General features: G+C 43.3%; 1 protein-coding gene across 1 annotated transcript in view; it reads left to right on the top strand.

Moving 5' to 3' along the window:
- Positions 1-1,529: 1,529 nt before the first annotated feature.
- Positions 1,530-12,826, top strand: part of Rtn1 (reticulon 1) — a 220,312-nt gene continuing 209,015 nt past the window's right edge. Inside the window, 1 exon segment of the mRNA NM_053865.2 lies at positions 1,530-2,174. Within this exon segment, the coding sequence (NP_446317.2) occupies positions 1,934-2,174 (241 nt within the window). The 5' untranslated portion in view covers positions 1,530-1,933.

The following is a 12,826-nucleotide window of genomic DNA, read 5'->3' as shown; positions in this document are numbered from 1 at the left end:
AGCAATGAAATAAGCCTTTCAAGAGACCTAACTAAGTAGGTGTTTATTTTCTCGTAAGTTAAAAAAAGTTATGATGATTCAGGATAACTAAGATAATTTTTATAGCTTTATTACAATAACTGACACACATTGAATCACACACACATGACTTGATTTTTGTCACATGCATACAACTGTGATGCCATCGTCACCATGAAGATAATGAACATATTCCATAGAAATTAAATTTTTTAAAAGTGGTGTGTGTGTGTGTGTGTGTGTGTGTGTGTGTGTGTGTGAGAGAGAGAGAGAGAGAGAGAGAGAGAGAGAGAGAGAGAGAGAGGAATTGGAGTTACAGGCAGGTGTGAGCTGTTGGATGTGGGTGATGAGAACCAAACTCAGGCCCCCTGGAAAAGCAGCAATCACTCTTAAACGCTAAGCTGTTTCTCTGGACTCAGGAAATAATTTTTAATATATTAATACTGAAAAGTTTGGTGACCGTGAGATCACACACATTTTCCTCCAATTTATTGTTACCTTTTGAACAGTGTTGTACTACTAGAAAAAAGATTACACTGAATAAAGACTTTTCCATTTTCATAATTTTTAAGAGCATCCAAATGTTGTTGACTCTGGCCTTTGAATTTACAGCTAGTTGTGACTCTCCTAATATGCGAATGGCAGCTGAGAAACCTACACAACCTCTCTGCATACAGCAGCACAGATGCCTCCCCTTTCGTAGAGTAGGACTAACAGGTAACTGTTACTCTTCTACACTGATACTAGACTTAAGCCAAGACTTAAAAGAAAGGCACGCACATCATTTTACAGTTCAGGAACCAGTAAGACGGCGTGTTTGAAAAGAAAGGTCTAAAATTGGGAATAGCGCATGCAGGTGAGTCACCTTCACCCTCAACAAGGATTTTCCATTATATCGGGGAGCACAGTAAGGGGTGGGGGTAGGGTGATGGGAAGAAGACATTTCTGTGAACATCCACTTCTCAAATAAAACAGACTGCCCATCAGCCTGTCCTTTATGTGGCTTTCGGCTTAATGTTTCCAAGAAGAGGCACAGCCAAGTTTGTGTGTGTGTGTGTGTGTGTGTGTGTGTGTGTGTGTGTGTGTGTGTGTGTGTGTGTTTTGTTTTCTGGTTTTTGTTTGTTTGTTTGTTTGTTTTTGTTGTTGTTTGCTTTCAGTGCTACGTGGGACAGGTCTGGAAAGCATTTTTGCGAGTACCATCTGAGGGCCCATTCCAGTACGCTGTTTTGTTGTTACTGTTTTTGTTTGTTTGTTTGTACGGGTTCTGGGAACTTGAGGATAAAGGATTTATCCTCCACGTTGCAGATCACCAGGTTACGGCTCAGGCCAGTGTCCTTTCTGCAGCTAACCCTCAGAACGGTTGTCTTGAGATTCATTAGTCTCGCTTGCTGTCCTAGAGTACCAGGACTCCAATCTGGCTTTAACTTCTTATCTAGTCAAGCTGCAGCCAGTACCTGCTCGTCCTCTCTGTGTATTCTTCCCCAGATAAAGGGTAAAATCAAGTGGGTTTGGCACATCCCTTAATCAGAGCCTGCCATTAGCAGGCCCGGGGCTGACGTGCTTTAGGGAGGACTCGGACCAAGCAGGCCATTTTCACCTGCGTAATAACAGGCTTGGGAGTAGCGAAGCAGCGCAGGCACAGCGAGCTGCCTCTGGAGCAGGGGAGGAGCGCAGGCGGCAGCCGCCCCGGGGCCCCGGAGGAAGAGGAGGGGGAGAAGGAGGAGCCGAAGCGCCCAGAACAGCAGCAGCGTCTCGGCCTGAGTTGCAGAAAAAGCAGCGACGGTGGCGCGGAGACTCTGCAGCCTCCTGGAGCCCGGAGTCCCGGTAGGGACAGCAGCAGGGAGCGTCCGCGTCCCTAGCCACCGCACCCGGGCCTTGCCAAGCTACAGTCGCCCAGCCTGGGGCATAGCCAGTCATGGCCGCACCGCCGGATCTGCAAGATGAGCCACTGTCTCCGGCTAACCCCGGGTCCCAGTTGTTCGGGGGCCGGGGGGAGGGGGAAGACGAAGAAGCGACGCCGAAGGGGGCCAGACCAGCGCAGCAGGATGGGGAGCCCGCTTGGGGGTCCGGCGCTGGAGCTGGGGTAGTGTCGTCGCGGGAACTGTGCTCCGGCCCCGCCCGGTCGCCTCCCGTCGCCATGGAAACTGCATCCACAGGTAAGCCGGCCGGCACCGGGACCCCACAAATAGAGGCCGGGACGTGTTTTTTGTGAGTCCCCTAGACTACAGCTTTCCTCTATGTCTTCCTGGCCTGTTTACCTGGGGGCGGGGGAGGGGGGACCCAGCAGAGGTTCGTCTGGGGCGACTGTAAATATTAGCGTACTGGTGGAAAACAGCAGGGTGGAAGCGTACTGGTGGAAAACAGCGGCCAGGAGGAAGAAAGCTGTTGGTCCAGTTATTTCATTATTTCTCTAGTTTCAGACATAGACATTGTCCTCGTTGGCTAGCCTGGCTTCTGCTGCGCCCCGGAACAAGTTTTTCCTTCTTGTCAGGGGCCTCAGGGCGGGAGTGACAGGTTGTGATGGTTTTCTGGGGCGTGTTTGCGCGCAGAGTGCTCCAGGGGCGTAGACAACTGAGCAGCGGGTGGGCCCACCGCCTCAGGACCCTCCCGCTGGGTTAGGGCAGCGGAGTACTGCAGTGACTTTAATTTTCCCTTTCTTTTCCCTCAAGGAATCACCACACCCTACTCCTTTCCAGTTCTTCTCCTGCTCAGCTCTTTCTCCCGCGCAGAAAACAAACCCCCATGAGTCCCAGGCTTAATTCCGGAGGGACAACATTGTTAGGAGGTTGGGAGTTGGTTGTAGCCTTCCTTCTTTATGTCCTAGCTGCTCTTTACCTGAATCTATCAGAGTATTGAAACTTGGAATCCATAAATGTGAAGGTCCTAGCTGTAGATTTGGAGTGCTGGGGTTGTGGCCAGAGATCCAGGCACGTTTACCCAGCAGTCTGAACTCGTCTTTGCATTTGAAAAACTGCCAGTGGTTTGGCCTCTCTTCCCCCTGACTTGCCCTTCACTGCAAATCCTTGCCTGGTGGAATCAACCCTAGGGCCTTGGCTTGTCCTGGCTGTTGGAAGCTAGAGACAGACAGGCACCAGGGGGAGGGGTTGGCTACCTGGTTATTGCTGTTTTCAGAAGAAATACTGTAGGGGGTGGTGTGTTGTGCTGTGGTCTGAGAGGCTCTGCTGTGCTGGAGTGGGAGTTGTATAGTTTTGGTAATGTAGTGTGAGGCCTGGGTAGTGGGTGTTACTGGAGGACGGGACGAGGGTGGGACTGGCATGTGTGTTCCTGGCAGCTGATTTAGGGAAACCCCTTTCTTAAGCCAACCCCTCTCGAGGGTTGTGTGGAGTGCCTCGGGTTGTCTAAACTCTGCTCCAGAACAAACATGATTTAAGTCAGTTGAGGAGATTCGGAGAATGTCTTGGATACTGAGAGGAAAAAAAGTAGGGTCCAAGAAATAAAAAGAGAAACAAAGGGCAGGGCAAGAGGAGGGGAAAGAGGAGGTTGGGGCAAGGAAGGGGAGGGAGGAAGGGAAGGGAAGACTTAAATGTGAAAAGACCCAAAGGTTGACAACCCGATTTGTCATATATTAATTATAACGGGTTATAGGATTTAAACCAAATAATAGTTTCCTGGTCGCCCTTACAACTTCTTGTGTCCAAATGAAGAGAAATTAAGACACGTAACCGCAAGAGCAAAACACAAATGATGAACCTAAAACCATTGTGCATGTAGCCTTCCTTGCTGAGGGCGGCTCACAGGTCAGAACCTTTATCTGCCATACTCAGAGTAAATTCTTCGTATATAAGGTTTACCTACCTCCTGCTAGGGTCACTGAAGACAAGCGAGCAAGAAAAAGAAATTTCATGTTAGGTTGCATGCACTAAAATGCATCAAATGGATGAAATATGCACACACATATTATGCAATACAATGTTTCGATAGTATATATTGTGGAATGATTAAAATCGAGCTGATTAATACAAACCGTGATCATGTCTTTTTAATGGTGAAAACATTTACAAATCTACTCTGTGAGCTACACAGATGCAATGCCCTGGTACTAGACAAAATAGCATCTTCCACGTCTAGCATCTTTATTATGAAGATATTTCAAACAATTCAGAGGTTTCCTCAGCATCAAATAAACTAATAAAAGCAAACAGGTTCTAAGTTTGGGTGAGAGGAGGTGGAAGGGATGCAGGCGTACATATTTGTATAGAAATGCTGTCATTGGTTGTTAGGACAGATTTCCCAGATGGTTGTTGTCTGGCTTATGTGTTACATCTCCAAGCTCCCTACTCATAGACAAGATAGGCTGAGGTATAAGACATGGGTGTGGGAAAATGACAGCCAAGTAAGTAGACATTTATTGGAAAATTCCAATAAAAGCAGGACCAACCTTATATGCTATATTTTTTTTTTTTTAGAGTAAGAAAAAAAAATAGTGTACTGGTCACAAACCCAGGGGGAAGACTGTGGGGCACCTTGCTTGACTTTGCAGTTTTATATTTTGCTTTATAAATAGAAACCACCTTTCCTGATGTCCTAAAGGCGGGGGAAGTTTGAGCTCAAGGCATCTCAGAGTCTGTGTTTGCTGTGGTTCTGCCTCCCGGGCCCCCAGTTGTTTTCTCACTGTGTCCTCCAAGCAAGAAGGCTACTTCGTAACTTTTTTTCTTTTGAAAGAGAATGCTTTAGGCCTCAACTTCAATGGAAACTTAAGCATGAAGCAGGGTAAACAGGAGGCTTCGTTTTCATATATAGACAGATATGGATGCTTTAAAAACATTTTTTTCTGAAAAAGAACCATTGATCATGCCATCTGGGCAGAAATTCTGCTGTTTATTTTTATACATTGATGGTAATTAAATTCCCCCAAGAAATAGTTCCAAAAAATATTTCTCAGTCAACTTCTAGGATATGCGTGTGTGTGTGTGTGTGTGTGTGTGTGTGTGTGTGTGTGTGTGTGTGTGTGTGTGTGTATAAAATCATTCAAGCAAGCTGTAAAAACCTGTTATACTCAGTGGATTTTCAGCTATCCCCACTGCTTCTGACACTTGTGTAGGATGGGAAACTTCCAAACCACGTCAAAAAACAACAGTTTCTCCTTTCACTATAATCTTTCTCTTCTAAAATTGCTAGTGGGCATGTGCGATGATGATGTCTTTGGCCAAGGAACATTCAAAGAGCCATGTGGAAGCAACAGAGTGTCAGGGATGCTAACCGTGGGGCGTCGCCAGCTTCTCACAGTTTTATACAAAGGCTGCTAAGAGCAACTGCTCTCTCTCTCTCTCTCTCTCTCTCTCTCTCTCTCTCTCTCTCTCTCTCTCTCTCTCTCGCATCTCCCCCTCCACGATTGGTTATTTTATTCCTGGGAACTCGTCAAAAGGACTACACAAAAACAAAGGGAGAGAAGAATGGCCCTTTGTTTACAGAAAGAATTTTTCTTTTTTTAAAGAAAGGACGTCTGAGCAAATTGAAATAGTAAGAGGTGAACTCATCACCCACTTTGTTGGCTGTGTGAAAGCCATGTGGAGGCCAGGACAGAGAATGGCCAGGAGAAGCCAGGCCAGAATGGACGGCCTCAGCTGTACCTTTCTCTGGATAAATTTGACATTGTTTTTTAGATAATTGCCGAAAGAAAAGGAAGAGTCTTCTTCAGTAGACATTCCTTGGACTGTGGAGTTCATAGGTACATTTTTTAAAAAGTCAAATATGATACTTCTGTTTCCATCTATCATGATTTATTAGGAATTTTTTTATGCACCTCATCTAGAAAACTACAGTGCTCTTCCAGTCTTTCATAGGTTGAGAGTGATACTGAAACAAGAAGCAACACTACACTCTGCTTTTGCCGTCTACAGAAAGAGTAAAATAGTCTGGAAACCTAATGCACTTTGTTTCTTTAGACAGAGCCTTTAGACACAGTCTAGCCCAGTGGTTCTCAACCTTCCTAATGCTGCAGACCTTTAATACAGTTCCTCATGTTGTGGTGATCCCCAACCATAAAATTACTCTTGTTGCTACTTCTTAACTGTTATTTTGCTACTGTTAAGAATCATGATGTAAATATCTGATATGTAGGCTATCTGATGTGTGACCCCTGAGAAAGGGTTGTTTGACCTCCTAAGAGATCTCGATCCACAGGTTGAAAACTGCTGATCTAACATTTCTGGCAGTTAAATATGATACACATCTCTGAAATAGATAGGTTGCCTCCTACAGAGGCAATAGGATAGGTTACATTAACACTTAGAAATACTTCTATACTTTAAAAACACATTGAAAATGGATATCATTAGGACTTTCTTGATGTTTTTGAAGTCACCATTCTGGAAACTCACTCTGCTGTTCCTCTGGCCCCTCCCCCACCAGCCACAGATAGACCTGTTTCTGTTCTTTTTCTAGGTTGCATATGAACTTCTGGTACTGAGGTTTTGGAGGCAAGGTGTGGATTATTGCCCATGTAACTGTCCATCCTAGGTAGCAAGGATTATTAATTATTGTATCTGTAAAGTGAGAAACTTCTCAGTTCACCCTGGTGAATAGTTACTACATGCTTCTGCTGATCACAGGTCAAGGACTCCTAGAACATGCTGCACTTTGTCTCACATCCGTGTTCAGTTTAGCCAAACACTTCCTTTGTGTCAGTTTTCATCATTTTCATTCTCAAATCTTTGCCGAGGGCTTGACTGGAAAGCCATCACCACTATCCCCCGTCACAGAAGCAAGGTCAACACAAGATACATAAATATGAGTGTAGCTTGCTTTGAATACATAGCTATGGAAAAGAATGTGTTTCATGAATGCATGCATTGGGGCTGGGCTCCAGAATTTTACTTTTTGGTGAGTTGTGGTTTTCTGTTGCAAAGAAAGTTTCCTTGATGAGGGGAAGACTACACTGATCTGTGGGTATAAAGACAATTGTTTATAGGTTGTTGTTAGGTACTGTGCTGGTTTAGCGAATAGGTAGCTGTTGGTTCTCCAATAACCATGATTTTACTAGCACTGAAGCGTTAGGTAGGTTTCCAGTACCAGCCATGGTCTTCCTCATGCTGAGTAAATGTTAAATATAATTAGAGATGTTGGTTATGGCTAAAATACATGTGCCACTGTTTCACCCTTATGGTTATCATGCCGTGCTGGTGTTGATGTGGTTCATCAGTGTCATAGCTGGGTAGGGTCATTGGTTGTCTCCACCTTTTGGACACAAGCACAGTGCCTTATGATTCTATATTTAAATTTCAATAGTGACCAAGGGAGCTTAGAAAAATGTACTGGAGAACTTAGAGGGCAAAGAATATAGAGGGCATGTTTTCAGGAGCCTGATGTTATCAATACATGAACCAATACATGAACACTCTCCACAGAAGTCACCAGAAAGAACATGGTTTAAAAAAAAGAAAAGAAAAAAACCCAAGCTGGGTGTTTGATTCTTTAAACACTATTTGAAGTTGAAGAGAACGCTGAGAAGATCATCAACTAGAGAGCCTGCTGTTTGTCAGGATGCTGTGATGCTAGTGTGTGAGGAAAGGGAGCTTCCCATTTCATGATTGTCGAGCAGTGTAAATGAACAGACTGGGAAGGCTCAAGCACACAGGGCCGGGAACTCACCACAAGTAAAACCCAGCCGTGGCTGTGATGAGGCCCGTTCCTCAGATGCACCTGCCTTATAGCTCATAGTGCTGAATGACTTTATTCGACTTGATTCCAAGTAGCTCTTGAGAAGATGAATAAGGCCTGAGAGTTAAAATAGGCACTTCCTCAAAGACAGAAAAACAAAGCAATCCATTCTCAAATCCTGGAAGGAAAATCTTTATAATTCTGGTCAATCCTTTCAAAACAAGGATTATGTTAATCTCCAGAAATTCATGGCTCCCTAAAATACAGACCACATAATATAATCATTCTGTTTTCAGATTTACCACTTGAATCACCATTTCTTTTTGGAATTACCATCATATACACAGCACTGATTATATCCAAGAACTCAACTTGTAAAAGGAGTAGAAAGTATGTTCTTTAATTGCACTAATCTTACTGTTTTAAAGGAGGAAAAATATATTTTAGTGTTTATCCAAAAACAGCAAGATGAACTCTTCCTTAAAATATCTTTTGTCTTAATTTAAATTTTTATATAGGGAGAAAATATGTGTTAGAGAGTTTTATAATTTAAGATAGGAAAACAAATAACATTCCTGATTTACGTTTCAATAAGATAGCATTTGATTCGCAATTCTACTATAGTTTAGTGAATCCCTGATATATACCAGATGTTGTAAGCATTGGGATATGCTAAAGCAGAAAGAGAAAAGAATCTGTTTGCCCAAAAGTATATTTGGAGGGCTGGGGTTGGGAAGGAGAAAGAGAAGACTGCAACCAGAAAGGATACCTGGAAGGGTTCTAAAGCACCACAGAGAAGGTCCAAACTGAGGAATGGGAGCTGGAGAAGTAATCAGAGAGAAATCTTTGATAAGGTGGCACCAATCCAAGAACTTGCAGGAGGTGAGATGCCCGAGAGATCATTTCAGACGTTGGGCACAACATCTACTATGTGCATTTCTGGAACATTCAGAAACCCCGAAAAGGATAGCAAAGTGAGCCTGGGAAGAACAGTAGACAAGCCAAGGCCAAAAGGTAAGATTGAGTCTTTCCGCCATGTCGCCACTTGGGCTGTTACTCTGAGTTAAAAGGTCAAAGGTCTTTGCCCATAGCAGGGAACCAAGTTTATGCAGCTCACTTTGCTCATCATGTCAAGAATCTAACACAGGAACGATGGTGGTAGATTTGGAGGAAGAATGAGCAGTTAGAAGAACATGATGGCATGAACCAGAGAGATAACCTCAAAGGAGACGAAAAGTAGTCAGATTCTAGATACAATCATAATGTATATTCTGAAGGTGACATCTCATTGGATTATAGATGGTATGTGAGAGGAAAAGAACATTCAGTTGTGCCATGGAACTTGACTTGAGCAAATGTAATTGGGTTGCTGACTTGGATTAGGAAGGTTTTAGAGAGCAGGTTTAAGGGTCAAACAAGGAGTTAGCTTTCAGAATTGTTGATTTTGAAGTACCAGATGCCCAAGTGGAGATGTCAAGTTTTCAGTGTCCAGTGGGGATGGACTGTGGGCTAGACTAGCAGTAGACACTTGGTAGTCATGGGCAGAGAGATAAGTTCGCAAGGGAGTCGGTTTTCACAGTCAAGGATTTCTGACATACTTGGGTATCCAGATGTCTTAACAGCAAGTTAAGTGCCTTATTCCACAGTTGCTGGGATATTGAGTGGGGAGTGAGGATATTATGGTCTAGGTGAATGGAGTAAAAAAAACCCCAGCTTTTGGGATTCCCTTGGAATTTGTGGTCTTAAGCATATGTGAGAAAAGTCACCATATATACTGTATAAAGTCACCATATATACTGTAATAAAGTTACCATACACACTATAACCTCCTTGTCTTCTCCTCCCTTTCTTGATCTTTCCTCCTCTTTTTTTTCCCCAGCCACATTCAGCCAAACTTTGGTTTAGAGTAGGTAAATGGTTAGGGGATTTCTGGTTTTATTTTACAGTACCTATTGCTGTAGATTTGAGGTCATGTGCGAGGTGGTGAATCCATATATTATCATCAGATCTGATGGGAAGGCACAGACAAAGGTGACAAACAGGGTTTAGGCTCTGCCGGAGGAAGGAGTTTAGAGTAAGAGAGCTCAAAGAATAAGAGGCATCAGTTGGAGAGCTGAGGTGTTTAGGATAGAGATTGGGAAGGAGATGGGTATCCGAAAGAGGAGAGGACAGCTTGTTGGAGAGCCGATACCAGGATGGTGAGGATGGTGGTGAGGTGAGGGAGCACCTAGATGATTGCTAATAACACAGACCCAGGGCTGACACTGAGAGTGGCAGTGAATGACACGGTAGTTGACACCTTCAGGAAAGAATATAATGTCCTAAGCTCCAGTCTATGGGATTTAAGGAGGAGACAAGAGTAGTGGTCCATGAAACCATAAATATAAAATCCTGAGTACAGGTTCATAAAAATATGTTTAACATGTGCAGAACGTAGGCAGTGAAACTTAAATAGTTCATGATTGAATTTGAGAACACCAAGGGTTGTAATTAATAAGTATGAGCTAGTGGTACGGTGACGTTATGAAAACCTTTTCTGTAATCCCAAGTAGTATTCATAGAGAGTCCCTGGTGGACACAGGAAGAGGAAATAGGCCTCTGTCTGTCATAGGCAAGAGTGAGTGACATGTTCTGAGCATTGATGAGGTAGGCATGGCAAGGACAACTGTGAAGTAACAATGCTCTTGAAAAACAGACCATCTGAGAAATTGCTGGAAGAAGGTATTCATTAACAGGAAGAAGGAATCCCATGAGAGTGAATACTTAACATCAATTTGATGAAGGGAAAGAAGGTGGCAAGGCCCAGCAGACTTCCCAGGACCAAACTGAGATGAATGATTCAGAGAAGTGGACTTCTACTGAGTGAAGAATGGTGTTCTAGTAATTAAACAAGGCCGGACAGAGTTCTCTCTCAGTTACTGATGTTTAAGCAAAAGTGAGGTCGTCAATTTGTTAGGGAACTTCAGAAAGGAAGGTAATTTGTGATGTCTGATCTCCGTGTCTCCGGGAAGAGTGATGCTTCCTGTCCTTATCACTGGACACTGTGCTTACTGTGTTTCTTTCTACATGTTTCTCGAAAGCAAATTCAGAAGCCACTTAATAAAACCATGGAGAGTATTCATTGTTAAAACCATAGTTTACCTAAAAAAACCAGTGATCTATCGTGCATTCTCCACAAAACCATAGCTTTAAAAACCCTTTCTACTTCTCCATGGATAAGAAAATTCCCCAGTGTAACACTTAAGAACTTTGTCCTCGTGTCCAATCTTGGGTCAGTATCCTACATATTAAACATATGATCTGCAAATATTCTTAATATTTATTTTTAACTCTCTTCCTTTTTTCTTTCAGTGCCAGATCTAGCTCCGTAAATACTCAACGTAAAATTTCTAAAATATTTTGGGAATTCATTAACTAGTTCTGTGATGTTAAAAGTCCCATCAGGTTTATTCTTCATCCCCCTGTCTCACTAGGTGTGTATTTGTGGCATATTACTTATTCATATAAGCCCATGTTTGCTCATTGCCTTCTGATGTATATTTTCATCTCGAACAGCTCTTTCTGTCTGACATGAATTTGCTAATATGTTCACTAAATAAAATTATTATAAAATCAGTTATAGACCAAAGACTTTATCTTCAGTGCAGGGGAGTTTTGAATATTGTATATATTTCAAAGTACTTTGAACTTTGTTTTGCTCACTCCATTAAAGACAGACTCTTGGACAGTAAGAAATCGCATTTGAGCTATTGCAGATCTAGTTGACAGAAATAAGAAACAAAAGCCAAGGTCACCTCAATCTTTGACATGGATTTTTTTAACTCTGAAAAGTTAGTACTTCTGCAAGAAGTCTACAGATGTCTTGCTCACATGTAGGTATCCACGGTCCTCCAATTGGGGGAGCAACATCATCAAATGCAAGTTAAAGCTATAAGAAACACCAATTATCATAGTCACTGTTCTATTGTTGTGATGAAACATGGCAAGGCAATCTACAAAAGGAAGCATTTAATTGGGGATTTGTTTGCAGTTTCAGAGGGTTAGTCCATGATGATCATAATGGAGATCACGGCAGGAGGCAGGCAGGCATGGTGGGTGCTGAACATCTTGATCTGAAGGCAGCAGGCAAAGGAGTGACCCTGAGCCTGCTATGGTCTTTTGAATCTCAAACCCCACCCCAGAGACACACCTCCTCTAACAGGGCCACACCCCCTCCAACAATGCCCCACTTTCTAATCCTTCCTAGACAGTTCCACTAAGTAGTGGGGGGAGCATTCAAGCATATGAACCTATAGGGACCATTTTCATTCAAAACAGCATACCAATGTATAGAGCCACCCCATTAATCCTGGTATTGTGCTAGAAATTGAGGGAACAGAGGGGTATGAGTTATATTTTTTGCTCATTTCCTCCAGAGAGTATTATTCTCTAGCTGGGAGGAATGACTAACACATACAAAAGGAAAAGCTGAGGGCAGGGTACCACCAGCACTTAAACGAACAGTACAAACTTCATGTCTATCAAGAATTGACTGCACAGGCTCAAAAAACATGGTCCCTTAAAGGGTGCAGTGTCATGAATGAAGGACAGACAGAACAGGAGCAGACAGAGGCAGTCTCAGGGATATGCAGGGGTTGGCTTGGAAGAGGCAGCCTGTGTAATAGTGATGTGGAAGGAATCCTACACTTGCCCATCCCGTGGCCTTGTGGAATCTGCAAGTTTTATCAGGTTAAAGCCTAGTATAGACAATGCTCTGGAAGAGGGAGAGCACAGACTTCTCTTTTCTTTCCTGAATAACAGAAAGCCAAGAAACCCTCCGTGTTATATATACGATAAATATAAAAAGACTGAAATGTGGAGAGAAGTCAGACTTTCTAGGAGCCTTGTGATGTGAAGTTGGACATAGCAACATACTCTCTAGGTTTTCTTTTTCTTAATATATCTCAGACTAGATCCTGGGAAAACTAGCAACAAGAAGACACCAAAGACCATGAACAAAAACATCCACCCGAAGCCAGACCTTCCTCTCAGGAAAGAAGCACTCAGCAAGCTGCCTGGGAACCACCATGAAATAAATGGAGGCCCCATTCCAACTGAAAAGCTGAGCCTTTACCCTTTAGGCCAGTGGTTCTCAACCTGTCAGTTGTGACCCCCTCGGGGTAGAAAGATCCTTCCACAGGGGTCACTT

Source organism: Rattus norvegicus, chromosome 6 (genome assembly GCF_021556685.1).
Source record: "Rattus norvegicus strain SHRSP/BbbUtx chromosome 6, alternate assembly SHRSP_T2T, whole genome shotgun sequence".
NCBI classification, from domain to species: domain Eukaryota; kingdom Metazoa; phylum Chordata; class Mammalia; order Rodentia; family Muridae; genus Rattus; species Rattus norvegicus.
Note: the sequence above shows the minus strand (reverse complement) of the source record. Positions and strands in the feature narration are given on the sequence as shown.